Source organism: Polypterus senegalus, chromosome 14 (genome assembly GCF_016835505.1).
Source record: "Polypterus senegalus isolate Bchr_013 chromosome 14, ASM1683550v1, whole genome shotgun sequence".
NCBI classification, from domain to species: domain Eukaryota; kingdom Metazoa; phylum Chordata; class Cladistia; order Polypteriformes; family Polypteridae; genus Polypterus; species Polypterus senegalus.
In genome coordinates, this window is record NC_053167.1 from 79,592,761 (window position 1) to 79,615,761 (window position 23,001).

Here is a 23,001-nt window from a genome sequence, read left to right on the forward strand (position 1 = left end):
TCGCATCGTTTGTGCATTAGCAGCTAAGTAACTGTCTTTCTTAGGAGGTTTCCTTTTGCCAGTGTGCTGCCATGCTTGCGTATCCTCGGAGCTGGAGCTGGAGCCCTCACCCCGACTCTACATCTCACTTCTGTGCCAGACAGACACACACACTCGCACACGTAGAACTCGATTTAATTTCAAAAGCAACAGGCGCGTGGTGGTGGTGCTCAAATATAATTAACTAGCCGAAGCCCGCCGTAGCATACGGTGGTGTAAGAAAAGGAACGGAAAACGGTGAGAAAGGAATTCAGTATAACAAAGGCTTAGGAAACCACCGTCGCAGTATAACAAAAATAGCAAGGAGTGAAACCAATGCCAATGGTCGAGAGAGTACCTTCCTGTAGCAGGCTACGGAAAACATAGACATAAATATATAGACGCCGCATTCACTGTATTGCCCAGTTGACACGATAAGTCAGCACGTCCGCCATATTGCGAGTGGTAAAAGTGCCATTTAAACTAATACAGGTAGACGTGGAAACCGGGTTTTCTGATGAAAAAACAATAACGTTTTAAACAGTATCATTTATATACAACAGATTTTGGCAAATCGTTTACATGCAATTATTTATATCCATTTATACACTAAATGCATGCGTATCCCATGGTCTTAGAGTTGGTGGGCGTGGCTCTCTGTCTTGCGTGCGTTTTCTGTCTTGCTTGCCCTTAGTTAGAGTTGGCGGGCGGAGCTCTGTGAGTTGGCGATCGTGGCTCTCTGTCTTGCGTGCGGTGTAAAGTCAACGTGGCTAAGAGGTGCATGTGGACTTTTGCACAGACAAAAGCAACTGAGGCTGTGTTTGGTGAGTTGTTGCGTGCCTCGAGAGCGACGCTGGACTCGGGAGGACAGATACAGTTGACGTGTGTGGCTCTGTCGTGCATATCCCATGACGCGGTAGGAGGGTTAGAGTTGGCGGGCGGGGCTCTGTCTTGCTTGCACTCACTGTCTTGCGTGCCCTCAGTGTCTTGCTTGCGCTCAGTGTCTTGCGTGCCCTTAGTGAATTATATATATACAGTATATAGATGATTCTCAGTCACCTCCAGTTCGCCCGCTGGTTTTCGTTGAGAGTGTTAACTAGATGATAACATGCATACAAGACCGTAAGATCACCCCAAACCCTACCCAGAGTGGTGTGGGTTAGGGCTGATTTCATCCTATAGTATTTTTAGTCGACCAATAAGAAACATGTGTACCAAGTTTCATGAAAATCAATCCAGCCTTTCGGGCGTGATGCTGGAACATACATACACACATTGGCTTTTATATATATATATATATATATATATATATATATATATATATATATATATATATATATATATAGATTATGTATGTTTTTATGTCCTTATGTTCAAAGTTGCCAGGAGAAATCATTGCATTTCTAAACTCTGTAATGGCCAAAGCAGGTCCAGAAAGTCAATGGATATTTTAAATAAAGATTTCAGTTGTTGAAAACTGGTGACAAAATTACACAGTGGTTAGTGCTCCTAAAGTTGGTCACAGCTCCATAAATGTAGTTCAAAACTCAGTCCCATTCTTTCTGGAGTCTGTACATTTTTCTCCAGTCTGTCTGAGATTTTATTTAGATTGCTGGCTGTGAGGAGTTTGCTCATACTCCATTTCTCTTCTCACTTACCAGAAATTTGGTGTTTTGGCTTTATTAAAGTTGTATTCCTTCCACTGATTAAAATTGGGGGTGAGATGGGCAGGACTGTTTTGGATTAGGTCCAGGTCCAATCCTTTTTGACATATGGAGTTCTTTGCCACACTAATTGGGTAGCTTGGCCTTGTTGATAGTTAATCAGTGACACTGTATCAGTAATTGATTGTGTGCGCATCAGTGTGCCCTGTGATGTAGTTGTACCTCAATCAAGGGATCTTCTGCTTTGCACATGGTAGCCCCCCTCCACTAATGCTCAAATGAATAAGGTAAAATCAGAAAAGGACAGTCGGACTTGAACTGCACTTTTGCATTTATGTAGTAATTATCTAACCAATATTTTTTCCTTTATTTTGTTGATTTAAAATTAATTTAGAATACATGCTAACTTTGTATTTTCCTGTAATCCCCAGCTTGTGTGGGCAAAAAAAAATCCAACGATATGCCTAAAATTGAATACACGTTATCTAAAAGGTCTCAAAAAGTATATATTAGGTTTTTAAAAAGTGGAATTGACTTTTTTACATTTCTGTGCTTTCTCTACTCACTGCCCCACACAATGTGAATCCCAGCACAAAGTGACATGAAAGAGAAATATTTACTAGCTTAGAGGATCATCAGCATATACACTTTTATGTTTCATGAAGATGTATCTTGTCTGAAAATAATACACGAAAAGTCACATCTTCTAGTTAGGTCCAAGACTGATTTGAATGTAATCTTGTTACATGAATTGGGAGACCAAACAGAACTTTAACAACTTACCTAGTGTTTATACCTATATTTCTGACCATTCATAATTTACTTGATGTGGAGTTCTTACTGCCACACACTTATGTCACTAAACAGTGATTGATGCAGGCTTTCACTATGTGTATGCACACATGTGTTTTCATTATGTGTCTGAATGGGCAGAAGGCCTTACACCGAGGCAGAGAGAAGTAGGCAATAAGGCGAGAATGATATGAGATCATGATCAAAACGGAGTAAAAACAGAAGTGCGAAAGTACAAAAAATAAATAAATAAATAAAAAGGCAAACTGAACAAAACCAAGAAGAACACTCATCATGGATTTCTGAGGCCAAAAATAGAAGTCAAGGGATAAAGTGAGCACTCAAGGATGAAGAATGCTCAACATGTCAACTCAGTAAAGATGTGATAGCTATGTTTGAGGTGCCCACTTAAATACTCCGAGCAATAAAGCCAAAATGCCCCTTTGGTATTTTCCAAGCAGTCAGAAAGTATGGAGATGAATGGGGTTGCAAGACAAGGTACAACAGGAATTAAAATCTCTAGTAGATAGATGTAGTGGAAAAATAAACTTTCCAAGAGTTCATGCAAAATTGTTCATCCTTCAATCAGCCTGCTCAATGGTCTTAAGACTGGAGTCTCCTTAAAATTCTTTTCCATTCTCCTGCCTGTAAATTTCACATATTAACATATCTCTGCATGCAAAAGTTCTTTCTGTTGCTTCTCTACACTGAATCTGCTTTTTCTTGACTTTATCCCACTGAACACTGTTTATTATACATGTGGCAATTAGGTTTTTAATATCATCTGTTGTATTTACATTTTTCTTTTTTGTTTAAGGGTGATTGAGCAGCTAACTCAGGCTCTGAAATCTAAAGAGGATCATATTGCTCAACTAACAGATGAGAACTGTATGCTTACTAATAGGATTGGTGGCTTGGAGGACCAAATCCAAGATCTAACAAATTCATTGCAGCAGAAAGAAAATGAAGCAGAGGTAAGGAGAACTGGGCAGGTTACATTCTAAATGTATTAAACAGAATTTAAAATTACTGCCTATAAGTTCTCTGTCTTTATTTAGCACCTTTCACTGTGATAATCACAATTGAGTTCAATTCAGTTTAGTCTTATTAGGTGAATTTAAACTTAAAATGATTAAAAATATAGTACAACTATAAAAGTGTTTGAATATAAACATCATGCAGTAAGTACATATAAGTATACATAATAAGTATACAAATTCTGAAATGAAGCACTCCTCAGGCAATGACAGTTTCAGTTGAATACAAGAAAATAGGCTCATCATGTGATCTAACATGCAAATGAAGTGCTCATCATGAACAGTAAGAAGACAAAGGAAAATGGAAAGACTTGGAAAGATAGTCTTAAAATGATAACAGTTAATAAACAAGCAATATGAAAAAAAAGGGCCTCATTTGTGAAATGAGAGATGAATGAATTTGTGCATAAAAAATTAATATATGCATTTCCGCATTCATCAAAAGCTTAGTAGCTCCAATCTCTTTAGGTATGAATGGATTTTATACAGGCTTATGACTGCAGTTAGCACATGCGTAAATTACAAATGCAGCTAAATATCAGTTGTCATTTGCGTAAATCATTATTTATAATTTATATAAATATTAATTCATATTGTGCTCTGTTATATTCACAATATTATGTGGATGCCTTTAAAAAGCACAAGACTGGAGACAGGTCCAGGATATTTCAGCTGTCTATAAGCTGTATACTAACTGTTGTACTCAACAGAATAATTGCACTAATGCTAGATCACATCCATTTTCTCTGTGGTGGAAAACAGCAAGTGCCAGTAAAGGATGGGTTTAACAAAATGTGCCAACCTATCTATTATCACTTGTGCCATAGACAGTATAGAGCATCAAGGCTCCATCTAATGGTGCTTTTTCATGCTTGAATAGGAAATGATGATTTAATTAATGTACAACTCATGCATGGTGCAAAGTGTGTGTTGCTCAACATTGTGGGCCTATTTGTGTAGCCTTTCCATTGCCACTTATCTGGAATGAGCAACTGTGTTCTAGATAAAGAGTATAGTCTAGTCAGTGCAATAGAAATAAAATGCTTTTTCTTTTTTCCAACTCAGTTAAAATAAGACACTGTCTTAGTGTCTGGGTGTAGATGGGTGTGAATTTATGCAAATTGATAAACAAATTAAACATGCTGGCCCTTTGGGATTGATTTGGATTCATCAGCTTATGCAGGTGATGAAATCTGTGTTCAGTATCGCGTTCGTGGATCCATCATGAGGTTTTAGCGGGACTGACCATCTCTTATGCACAAATATACTCATAAATTTACAAATGTTTCATGAATGAGACTCATTATGTGCTACCTTAGCATCAGTTGAAATAAGACACATACAAGTCTTACCTTGTTTAAAACACAGAGATTGAAGAAGCTTCTCTAATATTGCTGGGCACATCATTCCAATGTTTGGGTGTACTATATAAAAAGGTCCTTCCTCGTTTTCTAGACTTACTAATGCAGAATTAATTGAAACACGGCTGTTTTATAATTACATAGGTTTCACTTTCCCTTCCCCAGGTTGAGCAAATGCTGAATGAGAACTTACTTAAGGGTTACAGAGTTAGGAGATGTGTTTCTGGTAACATAGTTAATCAATCTACAATATTTTGTTCTGATTGCTCGGCACCCTGTCAAGAAAACCTGGTAAAACCAATTACAATGATACTAATAAAGCCACACTGGTGGCAAATAGGTTAGCTCCAAAGCTCTAGAGTCTGGGCTTCAAATACTAATCTAGTCTGTCTGTACCTGTTTGTGTTTACTTGGTTTCTCTGTGTATTTGGGTGTAACTCAGGTCAATTATTTTCCTCCCAAACCTCAAACATACTTTCATTTGCTAGGAAAAATGATATATATGCACAATAAACCTTGAAAAGCAAAGAGAGAACATTAAACCTACACAAAGGATATACCTGATTTTAATTACTGTTTATTAAAACTGTTTTGTTTATTTTAATTTATTTGAGTGTAAAATGTAAAAAGGTTACAAGCATTATTAATTAATGTGGCCTGTATCCTGTATTTATCAGATGAGACTGAAGACTAGCTTTATTCACCAGCTCTGGGCTGGATTCTGATGCCAGTAAGAGAATCAGAAAAGAAAAATGCTTATCTGAACTGGCAGCTACCATTTTACCTCATTGTCTATATTTCGATGCACAATACTCTCTTCTTAGTGCTAAGCATACAGTAATTCTGTCTTATTTCTGCTAGTGTATGCTGGTAAGTATTCCAGAAGTGTGATATCACCCTGTAATTCCCTCTGAAACCTAGTATTAGATGATCATCTCTTGCATTGATATAGATGACAGCATAATTAACAATGGCTGAATACCCTTGTCTATCAATGGCAAGCATTATATGTAGGTAAAGTGTGCCTTCTGGCTAAAGATATGGGCAGTCAAGCATGACTGCACATGCTCCCCTCCAACCCCATTCCATCACTTTAAGACCCTGCATTAGTTGCTTCCATTGTAGGGATATGAAAACAATTGTACTTTTAAGGGATTTTTAGTGGCATTCACCATTTAGAGACAGTATATCAAATAAGTAATATTTTAGAAGGCTTTGGTATATCAAACAACTAATCTGTTCTTAAGCTGGATTTTGCTACAGTAATCCAAGGTGAAAAAATAAATGGCTTTACTCAAAGGTTTAATGATATAGCATGCAACATATTTCCATCTGTTGACGTTTTTGCTAACCTTCAGTAACACAGAGGATGAGTGGCTGCTTTGATAAATACCTGGATTTTCAAACCATATCAGTAATAGATAATCTATGAGTGTCAGCTTGCAAAAATATGCAAGAGTTCTTCCTGTTGTTAACCACCCTGCTCAACCGTATTGTGCTACTCTTAACTGACCAAATGCAAAGGGCTAAATTTGAAGGCTAGGCTAAGGAGGTTGGCAACAGGATATTAATGCTATGTTAACAAAAAGTCTTCACATCATAGGAAAGGCATGAGAGTATATTCAAGAAAGCATGGTTACACTAAATCAATTTAGGGTATAAACGATATATTTTGTTTAATTAATCTGATTGAAATTAGCCCATCTGTAATTGTCTTTTAGTGAAGTGAATTTGTAAGGAATAGATTTAGATAGAGACTATGTTTATAAATATGATATGGTACTTGATTTAGTCCAATGCAAGCTTTGTATTTTCTAACACTGACTGTTATTTACATCTCTAATTCTGTTGTGTCACCTTTGCTGTACTAATACCTAAGACTCACATTTCAAGGCTAATTAACAGGATATTATATTACATACCACATTTTGTTGAGAATACATTATGGAGGCATTTCTTAGTTTAAAACCCACATGACTTTTCTTTCATCCTACAAAGTTTGCGAGCTTAAAATCAATAACCACACAGACAAGCTTTCACAATGCAAAATATACACTAAAAAAAGCAAAGACATCCAGCAACAGTGAACCCAGTATAGGCCAAATTGTAGTTCATTATAGGATATATCCAGATGGCCATATTGTTGTGCTTATTAAACTCCATTTACTATGTCCCCATTGGGCATTTTCCAAAAGAAAGCTAAGAATAAATATTTTGAACGTTATATTTCACAATAGACCAAACATGAATACATTCAGCAAAAACAGCATGCTAAATATTAAATTCTTATATAAAAATCGCAGTTGGAGATCACAATGATCATCATTATTTTCCTTTGCATCTTCTCCAGCAATCCACAGGCATTAAAACATTGTTTGTGAAGTTAGTATCTTCCAAAATATTATAGTATCGTCTCCAGTTTGTTCACTCATCAACCTCAATGCAGCACACTGGCCTGACTTTTATGTTGGTTCCTGGAAATCTAGTCTCAAACTCAATTTTTTCACTGGATAAGAATGTCATGAGAGATTGAGGACTGCTAGATCCATCTATCATTTCCCTTCTCACAGGTCTTTTAAAACTACGACAGTTGTAAAATTTAATTCAAGCTGTGTGACTCATGTTATACCTTCTTAATTTAGAGGAGTCACTCTTCACAGAATAGTTATGAAATAAATCAATTTATATAGAGAGTAAAATGAACAATTAAACTACCAAATTAGCTCTACTACAAGATGACTAGACCTCCATGAAGTAACTTTTGCTGACAGGCTTGAAAACTTGTCTTATGTTTTTAATGTAGTTGTATTCGGACATTCGTAACATTACATTCAGTGTAAAAAAGTGAGGCTACAACGTATCTTCTTTATTTTTATTATAATTCTCATAAGTCTTGTTTAGATATAAATATAAAGCTTTTTAATTATAGTAAAGTTTATAGCTAAAAAAACAACTGAATTTAGTGTCTAGACTTTTGCTAAATACCTTGAAGCATTTTCCAATACCCTGCAACTAACTCAGCAATTACTTAAAACATTTTGTAGTAGCAGGGTGATGTACTGTGTTGGCATAATTCATGCTGTTTTCTATGCATTTTTTCTTCCAGAAGCACTCTTTTCTCTGTACTCATCAAAATAGTACATACCAAAATAATTTCTTTATAATTTTTCAAGAGTAAAACTAAAACTGATTTACTGAGGAAGTGTTTAAAATGACACTTGCAAAAATGTGAAATGAGTGCATTAAATGTCAAGCTATAAATCATTCCACCAGCAAGTGGCACTGTTGGGTGTAAGTGGTCTTCTACTGATTTTACAGATAAAAAAGAAGTTCTTTATTTAGTAAGAGAAGTCCCAAGTCCCACATGTCCAGAAATATTTGTCATCTTACTAATGAATGCTATCTAGGGTGCTGCCAAAAATCCATTAAAAAGGAAATGAATCAACAGGTGACACCGCTAAATGCAATGCAGTTGAAATTTGTGGAGAGAGAACATTAAAGAAAAATGAGAAATGTTGAGATCATTTGAGAAAAAAGAGAAGGATTATTGAGCAAGGACATGCATACTGTTTGACATCTTTTGGGGATGCCTACTTTTAATCAGCACATGTTTGTTGTAAGTTGTACCTGTGGATTATTCTTTGATAGAGGTAGTATATCATGTTCAACAAAACCCACGTCACATGATCTGGGGGAATCACTCTTTCCCTTGATGAACAGTTTGGGTTTTAGACATAAATATGCTTATGACACTTCACATAAGTCACTAGGTGCAGTGTAACAATGTTAACGTCAAGGTCAATTTATTTTTATAGTACCTTGCATGCTCCTAACCTTTCTCTAAATACCCAAAGTGCTGTACATCATAATAAATTATAGCGATCCAACAAGGCAAATTTAAAACAAGAAAGTAATATAATCAAAATGCATGCAAAAATAACATATTAATAGAAAAAGGAAGGGCACAGGAACATAGGAAAGCTTTAGAAAACAAAAAGGCCTTGAGCTGTGCCTTAAAGGCAGTAACGGAAGAAGTAGTCCTAATAAACAGACACAGACCAGGCACAATCTCCCATTAATTTCAGGTGAGCATGGGGAATAGTCAAAAGTGATTGCCTTAAAGACTTTAAAGATCTTGAAGCTAATGCTTGATAAAAGTAATGTAGTAAGTTACCATGGAGCCAGACCATTTAGAGCCTTGTAAACCAAGCACAAAACCCTAAGTTGAATTATGTACCTCACAGGAAGCCAACGGAGAGCGGCTAAAATTAATGAAATGCAATGCCTCTTCTTAGTACCAGGGAGCATCCTAGCATCTGCATTCTGTACTAATTGTAGCCAAGGTAATGCTGACTGATTTAACACCCAAATAAGATAATAAAGGCACAAACGCCTGTCTCAAAGAAAGAAGAGATTTGAGCTTGGAAATAAAAGAAATTATAAAGTAAAAAACATATATAGTATATACTGAATATGACATGTAATTTACAGGTTACGTTTTGAATGGAAAGAGAAACCATGATTGAAAAAATACTGTAATTACACATGGTATAGAGTCAAAAATACTAATTACTATGTGTAATTATATATGGTATAGAGTTTTTAACTCTGTGTTAAATAAATTTAATATGTATTTAATATTTCTAATAGTAACTACAAGGGAATTCTATAAAGCTGGTGAAGAACAAGTAAAGATCCTGAATTGAAATATCAATAAATGGGAACAAAAACAGAATACAAAGAACTAGCATAAGAAAGAAGCTAATGTGGCTGCTATTAAGGAATCATTTAAGCCACTTGTATTATTAGCTATTTGTGTTTAATCCAGTGCTAAATATCATTTTGTGTAGTCTAGGTTTAACAATCTTACTTAATTGTCATCTGATTTTTATAGTTGTTTTTATACAAATTTGACCTAATCTTCCCTTGACTTGAACTAATTTTGTAAATGTGATTTGAACTAATTTTATAAATATACTCAGAATACATATATATAACCCTAAAAATATATGCAGTATTTTTGTATGTATAATATGTTTTAGAACTGAATACCTGTATTGTTATTTGCAGTTTTTCCAAGATGAGCTCAGTCGTGAAAAGCTGCGGATTCAGCAGGAGATGCAGGTATGTGCCCCATTAAAAAGAATGTGCCCAAAGGTATTACTTATAGTGGGTTCATCAGAAATGAAATGCTTCTTACAGGGTAGTTCTGAGCTCCTGCACTACCTCTTGTATACAGTTTACATTATACACAGAACAACACTCTGGTTTTACCTGCACATCTCAGAGATGTGCATGGTATGCTGGCAAGTCCACATTTTTCCCATGGAAGTGTTGGTGTGTACATGAATTTCTGATACTCAAACAAGGGTTTGTTCCAACCTTGTATCTAAGATTTTCCATCAACTTTGGGCAACAACTATATGTTGTTGTAATATCATAGTTTACTTTGGTCAAAGGAATCCAAATGCTTAATTACACATGTTCAAAATGACAAATTTCATGTATGTCTGTTTAAGCACCAATGATTCATCTGTATGGTAAAATAATTAAATCTAATTAGAATAAATATACATTTAAATTGTAATTGTAATTAATACTAGATTTAAAAGTGAGTAATATATTTTCTTATTCAGAGGTTCTGGAATAGCATACAGCTTAAAAAAATATAACTCAGTAACTTGCCTTCTTTCAGAAAATAATTACAATAAACTAAAACGAATAACTGTTTTTTTAGTAATTAATAATAAAATTAGTCTTCAGACTGCTTGAATAAAATAAACATTCTATAATTAAAGTGATGTAACATAAACAGTTTTCTGGACAGTATCATTGTTTTCCAGCCAAAAATCCATTAAAAGACATTGTCAATAAATTCCATAAATACATGTGTTTCTGTTCACTGTGAAGTCAAATAATAAAATAGTGATAAAATCTTCATTTTTAATAACACTTTAAGGAACTTTATGTAAATACTGATATGAAATGACTGTACTTATAATTCAAGTATTGGTAGTTTTCAAATTTATCTACTTTAAAGGATAAGTTCAGTATTTTTCAAGTCAAAGTTATTTCTTCACAATCATAGCATATATTACTTTGCCACATGAAACTGCATTTTAAAATGAGACATATTTTATACATTTTAAAAAATAATTACCATTTCTCATTTTTTACAATTGAGGTCAGGGGTACTAAAGTCCTGTTATTAACAAATGCTTTAAAACATACAAAATACATCCATATGATCTGCATCTTGGGATTACACATATATCAAAAAATAGCATGTCCATGTCATTTTAAGAAGGAAAAAAGCGAATAGCAAAACACTGTTATGACATTCAGCCATTTTTAAAAAGAGACCAACTGTGAACTTCACTTTGAAGCTTGTCTTTCCCTCGGTGACCTTTCAAAACAATACAATTTTTTTTTTGTATAGCCCAAAATCACACAAGAAGTACCACAATGGGCTTTGACAGCCCCCCAGATTTGACTCTCTAAGAAGACAATGGAAAAACTAAAAAAAAAAAATCTTTGTAGGGAAAAAAAAAGAAGAAACCTTAGGAAAGACAGTTCAATTAGAGACCCCTTTCCAGGTAGGCTGGGTGTGCAGTGGGTGTCAATACACAGAACAGAACATAAATGGGCTCCAGGGCTTTCAGCCCCATTAGGGCTATGGATTCACAATGGAAAATAATTACCAAGCACTGTTATTGATATTATTGAGTTTTGGTGCCCAGATATGAATAACTCTCTCTGTTCTATACAGGGCTACACATTAATTACTGAAAAAGTCACATTTATTATGGCTTATATATTTTCACGATACAGAAGCTTATTTCATCATTTCACAAAGATATTCCTTGCTGACACTGGATTAATAATGTTATGTGTTTGTATCAGTAAGGCAGAATATTGTAACGATCTGTGAGGGTGCGAGAGACGAAGGAATGGAACTAGTCATGTTACACTGGCTGCTGGTTAGGTTCCCCTAAAAACGACTTTTTGGTTTCATGGCGGCCGTTTTCACCACACCACCCAGATGTTCACCAGTGACATGTACACCTAGCTGCTTTGTCCTTTTTAAGGGTTTTTTACTGACATATAGGCACTGGTACCCTTTAGCCCCATTGTAAGAGAACAGACAAGGTATTTTTAAATTGTATAAAAATGTTTTACTTTAGAACACTTTTTTGTGGCATATTAATATATATATAATGATTCTGAAGAAATAATGCCAACTTCAAAAATATCAAACTAACTCAAAAAGATTATGCAAAGTTCAGATAGGCATCACTCCAGTGAGGAACAACACAGCAACTCTCTTTGCTACTCTGAAAATTTTATGACATGTACAGAAAAGTTTAATATTGACAGACTCTTAAAAAGGTCTGCTCTAATTATTCTTGTATAAACTTGTGGTAAATATACACTGACATAATGGCCACAAAAAATATACTATTATGAAGAAGCAAACATCTTACTATATTCATCTATTGTCTTATGCACTAATTCCAAGCAGGATTCTCCTGTATGTAGAATGAGGATAAGTATCCACAATGTATTTGGTAATATTAACAAAACACTAATTAAAAACTAAACAATTAATGATTTAATATGTTTTAATCACATATGTAGTGCATCAATATTCAATTTCAAGCATCTTTGAAGATTGCGAATAATGGCATTCTAATGGAACAGACCATAGAATTTAAATGTCATGAGGTGTTCTATAACTGCTCAACAACACAAGTCCACATAATACTATGTACACTCTTTAAAAAATGCCAGCACTTATGTTTTAATATGTTACAACATCTAGCAAGAAATTCCAGATTTGCTCCATCAGATTTGCTCTGTCATTTCTAATTTCCTCTGTCAATTCTTTAATCACTTCAAAGATGCAGCTTGAAATCTTTTTGAAAGAAAACAGGAGTCTCCAACCTAAAATTGTGTTTTTGAGTCTACTGAAAATAATATTGTTATGCTTAGAAATACTGTATTTTTGAGTTCTGTGTTTTTTAAATATTTTAATGTTAATTTTAAAAGCATCTAACATGCAGGATGATGATTTTGAATGGTCCTTCCATCAGTGTATTTAACCCTCTTATCAATTTCAGTGCTGCATTACTGGGAGAAAGGTATAGGGTGATAATTTTGTTTTCACTCACTAAAGCTACTGTATAGTAAACTACAAACAACAACAATACTCCTCATCACTATCTTCATTATGCACAGCACAGTGGTTCAGTGAGTAGCTTTGTCACCACCTGAGTCCATGTCCTGGTTTCAAATCTTGCACTCAGTAGTTAGCTGGGTCAGAAAAATACCAATTTAAAATTAGCTCAAAAAAAAAAAATAAAAACATGAGATTAGTATATGAAAGTATATGAAAACATTTGTGGTACAGAATTTAGATAAAGAAAGAGTTATGAGAATTCCATTTGGACCATGGAATTTACAAAATACCAATTTAAAATTAGCTCAAAAAAAACATGAGATTAGTATATGAAAGTATATGAAAGCATTTGTGGTACAGAATTTAGATAAAGAAAGAGTTATGAGAATTCCATTTGGACCATGGAATTTACAACAGGAATTAGAGATTCTTGGGAACAAAATGTTGATATTACATTGGATATTAGATATCTCAATTGATAAATACATTGAAATTCCTACAATATGTAAGAAGCATAAGGTTTTAAATGTCAAAAACTTCTGGACATTTTTAAAGTTTTAGAAATTCCTCAGCCTCAACCAGACAGCCTATTATACGTTAAAAATGAGGACATGTCTAGGAGAATGTGAATGGATGGCAGCTCTGTCTCCTGTAATAGAATGCCAACTGTCCGAAGTCTCATGAAATTCTGTTCACAAGTATGGGTAAAGGAGGTTGAAGGATTAACCAATAAACAGGTGTTGTGACTGTGGTACTGTGGGCATTATGCCAGATTGTAGTGGTGAAATCAGAGGTGAATCCTTGGATAAAGCATAGGACTTAAACATTGGTCTACAATACCCGTCCTACAGTGTCACACATGCAGTAAATGTACCCAAAATGTGGTTACTCTGCAGGGTTGTGGGGCTCACTCACCGTGAATGGGTGAGTAGCCTGTCAATATTCGAGGGTTATAATGAAGACTACTGCATCAGACTACGAGGAGCCAGTTGGGATAGGCAAAATGAGCTAACACAATATAAACTGCTCACAAAAATTAAAGGAACACTTTGAAAACCCATCAGATCTCAATGGGAAAAAGAAATCCTCCTGGATATCTATACTGATATAGACTGGGTAATGTGTTATGAACGAAATGATGCCACATCATTTGATGGAAATGAAAATGATCAACCTACAGAGCCCTGCATTCAAAGACGCCCCAAAAATCAGAGTGAAAAAATTATGTGGCAGGCTAGTCCATTTTGCCAAAATTTAATTGCAGCAACTCAAAATTGTACGCAGCACTTTGTATGGCCCCTGTGTTCTTGTATACATGCCTGACAACATCGGTGCATGCTTCTAATGAGATGACAGATGGTGTTGTGGGGGATCTCCTCCCAGATCTGGACCAGGGCATCACTGAGCTCCTGGACAGTCTGAGGTGCAACCTGGTGGCATTGGATGGACCAAAACATAATGTCCCAGAGGTGTTCTATTGGATTTAGGTCAGGAAAGTGTGGTGGCCAGTCAATGGTATCAATTCCTTCATCCTCCAGGAACTGCCTGCATACTCTCACCACATGAGGCCAGGAATTGTCGTGCACCAGGAGCCACTGTACCAGCATAGGGTCTGACAATGGGTCCAAGGATTTCATCCTGATACCTAATGGCAGCCAAGGTGCCTTTGTCAAGCCTGTAGCAGTCTGTGTGACCCTCCATGGATATGCCTCCCCAGACAATCATTAACCCACCACAAAACTGCTCATGCTGAATGATGTTACAGGCAGCATAATGTTCTCCATGGCTTCTCCAGACCCTTTCACTTCTGTCACGTGCTCAGGGTGAACCTGCTCTCATCTGTAAAAAGCACAGGGCACCAGTGGTGCATCTGCCAATTCTGGTATTCTATGGCGAATGCCAATCGAGCTGCATGCTGCTGGGCAGTGAGCTCAGGGCCCATTAGAGGACATGGGGCCCTTGGGTCACCCTCATGAAGTCTTTCTGATTGTTTGGTCAGAGACATTCACACCAGTGGCCTGCTGGAGGTCATTTTGTAGGGCTCTGGCAGTGCTCATCCTGTTCCTCCTTGCCCAAAGGAGCAGATACTGGTCCTGCTGATGGGTTATGGACCTTCTATGGCCCTCTCCAGCTCTCCTAGAGTAACTGCTTGTCTCCTAGAATCTCCTCCATGCCCTTGAGACTGTGCAGGGAGACACAGCAAACCTTCTGGCAATGAAACGTATTGATGTGCCATCCTGGAGAAGTTGGACTACCTGTGCAACCTCTGTAGGGTCCAGGTATCGCCTCATGCTACCAGTAGTGACACTGACTGTAGCCAAATGCAAAACTAGTGAAGAAACAGTCAGAAAAGATGAGGAGGGAAAAATGTCAGTGGCCTCCACCTGTTAAACCATTCCTGTTTTGGGGGTCATCTCATTGTTGCCCCTCTAGTGCATCTGTTGTTAATTTCATTAACACCACAGCAGCTGAAACTGATTAACAACCCCCTCTGCTACTTAACTGACCAGATTAATATCCCATAAGTTTCATTGACTTTATGCTATACTCTGATTAAAAAGTGTTCCTTTAATTCTTTTGAGCAATATATATATTGGAGTCCCATAAAATAATGGCAATTAATGACTGCCAGTGATTAGTTTAACATGTATATGCTGTATGTATCTTATTTTCCTAAAATTACTCTACACTATTTAAAATTCTGCAGTGGGCTGGCGCTCTGCCCAGGGTTTGTTCCTGCCTTGCGCCCTGTGTTGGCTGGGATTGGCTCCAGCAGTCCCCGTGTTAGGATATAGTGGGTTGGACAATGGATGGATGTATTTATCTTTATTTAATTTAAGAACACTCTAGACGAGAACAGTCCATTCAGCCCAACAAAGCTCGCCAGTCCTATCCACTTATTTCTTCCAAGCGGGTTGGAAAATGACTATTTAAAATTAACATAATAAAGGGCATATAATGATTAGACTATCTTCTACTGTCAGTGTACCAAATATCTCACATTTCAGTTCTGCCAACTGTATTTCACAGTCATTGGCATGGATATGGGTTGCTACGGCTGCTGTAGCATTTTAGATACCACGCCTACATATTTGAATGTCTGGAAGACACCAGAAGTCCACCGCCCCCATATCCATCTATATCATTAGCAAGGTGAGAAAAAAACGAGCGCTGCATCCTCAGCCGAAATCATTTTCTCGCACTACTGTTTGTTTGAAGCGCTGTCTTTCTTTCTTACACTTACTGACATGCTGCATTAAATCCAACAGAACATCCATCATGGTAAGAATGTTGGTTGTTTCGAAATCTTCACTTCTAGATGCAATGTTAATAACATTCACCGTGTCCTCTCTGCTGGCCAGCCAAAGAACAAGGCGAAAGTGTCTCACAACCGCGACAGAAGAGTGTCGTTTGCTTTTGGGACATACCATTGATTCTTGGGAGAATAGTTTACAAAATCCTTTTGCATGTTACTGCAAAGTTCCCCAGAACGCGTTGTATATGATGTATAGTTTGCTACATTTATTTAAAAAAAAACTTTACTAAATGTATTGTTTATTTATTACTTTAGATACCTTTGCCAGTACTCCCCCCCAGAGAAGTAGTGCAGTTGGTATAATCCTCAGCGCTCGAGCTGGAGAAGAGGGTTGCCACATCATTGCTAGCTGGGTTTGTTCGTCACAATTGCACAATGGCTCGTCGTTTTCTTCTGTGTCGTTTGCAATGAGCTTGGATGTTGGGCATCAATTGTAAATTGGGCAGGACGCTCCACACTTTAGGTAGGGTGGCGAAAGCGTTAGAGAAAGATGCGGATTTTGGAACAGGCGGCTGGAAGCCTTGCTGCTGCGGATGACATTGATAACCCGAGGGTAAGCGCTGAAAAGGAAGATTCCTCGGCGCTGAGCCCATGTTTACAGTGCTGTCGGAAACAGAAAGGAATTCGAATATAATCCAGATTTCAAGGGTTATTTTCACCTATTAGAGGCAAGGCTCTAAAATGACTCCCAGCACCTATTCGCCTCTCTCATCAGCACCGATTGCATGCGGATTTTACATCACTGCAGAGAAGACTTCCTGGTTCAGGAGACAAGATAGATAGCCATAACTAAGCAAAAACAAGAATTTTTAAGGGCCATTTTTCATTAACGCCTGCTTCAAGGGCTTTTCGTGGATTGGATTTTGCACGTTTTATCAGTGGTTTTTGCAGCCCGCTGCTTGAAATGGACCTATTAGGTACGATTAGGGAAATCAGTATCTATTGGCCTGTGTACAGAAAGAGGACGATTCCTGATGTCGTCAATGCCGCCTTCAGCCACCTATAAACACTACTTGCATATTTTTTTTTAATTCTCAGAATCGGAGGCAAATGGGATATTTTTATCTTTTAACATACACAGCAATTTGGATGATGAACATGTTTACTTGTGTCAAGTATGTCTGGATTTAACTGTTTTATTTTAATATAGTGAATGTGTTTTTTTGTTGCTCAGAGGTTAATTTTTAATTTGCTGGACAGGTGAGCACAGCTGGCTGGCTCAGTGTTGGAGAACAGGATGAAGGAACTATGCCGGATTTGTGCCCGTGAGCTAAGTGGCAATCAGCGAAAGTGGATATTTCACACAACCACTAAGCTTAATTTGCAGGTCCTTCTGTCCCATGTGTTGGGTCGGGAACTGGTCCGAGATGGTAAAGGGGAATTTGCCTGCAGTAAGTGTGCCTTTATGCTTGACCGCATGTACCGCTTTGACACTGTTATTGCTCGCATTGAGGCACTCTCTATCGAACGTCTGCAGAAGCTGCTTTTGGAGAAGGATCGTCTTAGGCAGTGCATCTTAACTCTGTACCGCAAAAACAACACAGATGAGTCCGCCCTTGAAAACAAACCAATGGATTGCACTGTTGACATATCTGGTCTGCCTGACGTTAAATACAATGCATTACTCCAAGATGACTTTGCCTATTCCAGTTATGAGTCTTGGGCAGAACATGAAGAACAAACTCTGGAGCTACAGCACCACTGCCATGTTTCAGAGGTCTCAATGCACAAGTCAAGAAAGTGCTGTGGCTGTTCAGCTCTGAGAGTAGCAGACTCAGACTATGAAGCTGTGTGTAAGGTACCTCGCAAGTTGGCCAGGAGTATTTCTTGTGGACCTTCAACAAGGTATTCTGCTAGTGTGTTGGGGAGCATATGCACTGAAGAATCCACTGTAATGACACCTGTTCTGGAGGTTTTCCCAGCAGAATCAAATGATGATGGTACTACTGTAGGCCCTGATGTAGTTCAGAAAATGAGTCCAGCTTCCTCTGAAGAATCTTTAGACACTACAGTTGAAATTGAGCAAACTGTAGGGAAAGAAGAAGAAATAATCAAGGAAGACCAAAAATCAGAGTCCTGGAATGATGATCATCTAATTCAGCACACTATAAATGGGCATTTGAGCAAGTTGGATTTTGCTCTTACCTTAGTAAAAACTGTTGAGTACAGGCCTATAAAGAGTCCTCAAGGCAGCAAGTTGCCAATTATGGTAAAACCTCGCTCAGTTGGTGTTAGTAGCAAGCGTGTGTTATATGATGTCTCAGCAAGACTTCCTTCCAGTACAGAGTTCCCCTTCAGGTTTCAGGAGCTGGTGCCTATGCAGGTTCAGCAAATGGATCTTTCAGAACTTGATGAACTGTGGGAGGATGTGTGTGTGGAGTATATGCCTTTTCAATTTAAGGTAGAGTACACAACTCTAGCCACCTGTTATAGTATTTCCACACTGTTGAAGTGCCAAGTATCCAAACATGATGAGTGTCAAGTCAAAGTTAGTTTACCTTTCGTCCAGTGAATCTACTGAACATTGTTATACCTGGGAATTATCTCAACAAATTACTTTAAGAATAACAAGAGAAAGAGTAAACTATTTTTATGATATTCGGAAACAATATAAGAGCGCTGTGTAGCCTGTACTTAAATTAGCTCTTTAGAGACTGTGTGTACAGTTTTTGTTCTAGTGGCCAGTACAACTTTACACAAAGAGATACAAAATAAGTTATATATTTTTAAATCTTAAATATTTTGTGATATCTGGATTTACTTCCTGAGAATAGTTCAAAATATTCAAGAGTCTAGAAACTGTAAATTACTGGTTAGAAGCAATCCATCCAAGAGTTTTTTTAACCTCAGAGTAAGACAACAGAAAAAATAGCATAGTTTGTATATGTCTTGAGAGAGCTTGGGATATTAAGAAAACATTTAAGAGAAGAAACTTAGATGGATAGCACCACACTGACAAAGAAACAAACACAAATGGTTTTACATGTAAGCCTACCAATTACAGTGACATTTTACACACAGTGCAATGCATGTTACAAAATTGTGAATGCGTTTAATATAAAGTAAAACTAAAAAATATGTGTGTTTAATTTCACACTTCTAATAGTGTTGCAGGTCATGTCTCATCTTATTTAAGCCATTTTTCACATTATTTAGGTAATTAATTTCTTCAGCTTTAGCAGTCTTTCTCTTTTTGGGCTGCATAATCCTTTTACATTGTCATGGCAACAGTTGCCTTGGTGAAATATTTTGACTTGACATAATTATGTCACTTTTTTCCTTTTCACTGCATCTCATTCAGCAGGTTAAAAGTCATTTCATGGCACAGTTGTATTTTGTAGAGATAATGAAATGTGATACATTAGTGGGATTAAATGGATTTTAATTTAGTTTGTCTTGGCAATTTGTAAAATGTATTAAAAAAAAACAAGTTGGTACAAAAAGAAATGATCACTTAAGGAATTAATAGTTTAAATAACATATGTTTGTTTATTTTATTTTCTATATGCAAGATGGTACATTTGTACCTTCACTTGAAAATTCTATTTAGATAGATCATATTTTCGGGTTGGGTCCAAAAACAGAGAAGAACATTTTATGGACAATAAGACAATCAAAAACTGATATAAGTATTAACAAAAAAATAATAAAATAGCCATCCGTTTTACATGTAAGCATAAATATTGTTACTAAGATCCTGCATTTGTATAGCAGGTAAGACAATAGGTTCTTCAGTAGTTTTTTTCAAGAAATATAAAAAGAGTAAATCAGTGAATGTTATAATTCTTAAATTCTTTTGCTAAAGTTGTATATAATGTAGCATTGGGTACTTAAAAGGTAACATGAAAGGTAATGAATCTACCATGATCTAATGATCTAACCATCTCCTCATTTTTCTTACATGCTTATTATATAATATTACCTTTGAATGTGTGTTCATTTAAAGGGCTGGCAAAACTTGAAGACTTTCATGTTATCCCAGCTCAATAGACCACGATTATAAGTCCAACAGGGATAAATGAAGTAGTATGATTTTCCATTTAGTTCAACTTTTCTGAATGTCCATTTCTTTATCCTGCATTTTACACTGGCCTAGTGCAGAACTGACATAATAATGTCAAATTAAACCTCACAACAGCTTTCAGAATAGCAATTTTTTAAATTTTGTGTTGGTGTTTTTTTTTCTGAAAAGTCACATGTTAGTAAAAATGTGACATTTGCGTTTTAGTATAAGTGGAAGTGAAAGTGTCTTGGGGAGAGTGAGACGTGAACACAAGACATCAGCAGGTTGTCAAGCTTTATGACTAAATTTACTGCTATTCTGAATGCTCATTACCTTGCATACCCTGATTTCCCTATGTTCTAACAGCTTTATTACCAATGTCTGAAATTAATGTGTAGATCCTATGTGCTTTGAAAGATAAAGCATAGTTCTTAGCATTATTTAAGGCTGGATATGCTTTTGCCAAAATGCAGTATTTCTATTTCCTCAGTGACTAGAATATTTGTTTCTGTATTGTTTCCAAGGTTACAGGGCTTAGTTAATGTGTCAGGATCAGAAATCTGCTTTTCTCCCTTCAGCAGCAGAAAGGGGTAGACAAGGCAGCCAAATATCTTCATAAAATAGTGTGTTCTGGTTAGATAATAGTTAGTGTGAGAAGTTTGTCAGTGAAATTGGATTAATTCAGTAGTTGCTTTTCTTATAGGTGAAATCTAGCATTGGTGGGCTTTACCATTTAAGAAATTTTTGTTTGACAAGAAATAAGTGAACCAAATGTTAAGTAATAACTGGATTTTATATTTTTGATACACATTTTCTTTTAAGTACATTGCGTTTTAAAATCTTTTTTTCATCTAAGAAATGGACAGAATATATTCTTTGTAATATACAACTTTTAATATACTTTATCCTGATCATTGGACACTGTATAATAAATGCTTTCCAGGCTCCTTTTCCTCCCTCCACCATATTGAGATGCCTAACTGTCATTTTAGAATAGTGTGTGACTTTCTACATGGGCTAATGGCAAGGGACTACTGGCTTAGTGCATTTAGACACTGTCATATTTCTGTTTTAGGCCTTCTGATTCCAGATTATTTGTATACAGTACAGCTAAAGAATGCAATCATCTGTATAGACCATTCTTTATTTCAGATTTTGGGCTGTAGATATTTTTTTATCTGCAGGTTGTGAACAGACTACTGTTTTAACATTTACAGAGTGGTGAATATCCACCCATCTTGCTTTTAAACTGCTTTTCTACTTCAGAGTTGGGGGGAGGCTTGTGCCATCCAGGCAGTACTCAGAGCAAAGCAGGAAACAACCTTGGACCAGTCACCAATCCACAATGGGGACCCATTCACACACACACTTACATCAGGTCAAGTCAGAGCTGCCAATTAATGTAAGATGTTCACTTAAGCCTTTATATATGGAACGAAAACTGGAGTTCCTGGAAGCAGCCATCTCACAGGCTGGGATTAGAACTCAGTACCATAAAGCTATAAGGCAACCAGTAATAATAAATCTGTAATAATCCCTTAGGAGATTATTAAAGTTGCCATTTGAGTTAAAGGATACATTTTTAAATGTGTCAAATCTAATTCACTGCTGCACTGTACCGCCCAAATAGTGACTATAAGAAAATAGATAGATAGATGGTTGCCCTGATGCTACATGAAGTTAAGGTAACAAGTTTTTTTTTATTTAGTTTTACAGGTTTATTTATACAAGTACATAGCAAGCTCCAGATTGGTTTTACATTTTAAATGGTGTACTGTAAGTCTAGAGTCATATGTCAGAATATGGGAATGCTTTGATTATTTATAGGATGATCTTGTAATGTTGTTTAGCATAAAAATGTAGTGGTTAGCTCCAGAGTACTGAGTTGTAATCTCAGGCCTAATCATTATGTATATTTTGCACATTTTCATCATGTTTACATTTCAGACCTGTATGAGTTAGGTTTACTGGCCAATTGTAACTCATTGTGAGTGGATATGCGTATATGTGTACATCTGTCAGTCACTCATATGGTGGACAGATAGCACAGTTTAAGGCTTGGGCTGTCCTGTGGTCAGTGCTGCTGATGCAGATACAAGCTTCTTTCAGCTTTGATCCAAATAAACAGGTCAGAAAACATATACATGGATCAATGTTCAGTAAATCTATAATTATCCATTTTCAAACCCCATTTACAGTATCTGTTTCAGTGTTGTCGGTAGTTTTAAGACTATCATGGCAGCAGCAGGTTAAAGAAAGACATCAGTCCATGACAGGATAACCTTCTGTCTCGCGCAATCTTTGTGATTAGGGAGGAAAACTGGAGTACCCAGAGAAAAAAAACACATGGTACCACACAAACAGTGACCAGGATGGGACTAAAATCTAGGCTAGTAAAGTGATAACTGCTGTGTCTTCATTACGTCTGATACATATATTCAGGAGCCTTTGATGTGGTCTTTCCTGATGGCAAACAAACCAATTACTCTGTCTAAACCTTATCACTAAATTATTTGCACTAAGAGACACTTAGGAGACATGTAACTTATGAGATTTTTGAAAGTTCTGTTGGTTTACACACTAGGATAACATATTATAAAACTCCTTCATTTGTGAGGTGCAGTGGACTGT

General features: G+C 36.5%; 1 protein-coding gene across 6 annotated transcripts in view; it reads left to right on the forward strand.

The window, feature by feature from the left end:
- LOC120514279 (phosphodiesterase 4D interacting protein) overlaps positions 1 to 23,001 on the forward strand; it is a 249,225-nt gene that overhangs the window by 150,111 nt on the left and 76,113 nt on the right. For 2 of the 6 annotated variants that reach the window (XM_039734581.1, XM_039734582.1), the window contains exons 8-9: positions 3,292 to 3,448; positions 9,943 to 9,996. In XM_039734581.1, coding sequence (XP_039590515.1) covers positions 3,292 to 3,448; positions 9,943 to 9,996 — 211 coding nt within the window. Of the gene's footprint in view, positions 1 to 3,291; positions 3,449 to 9,942; positions 9,997 to 16,701; positions 18,769 to 23,001 lie in introns of those variants that run through there. The other 4 variants (XM_039734576.1, XM_039734579.1, XM_039734580.1 and 1 more) reach the window with 3 other exon arrangements.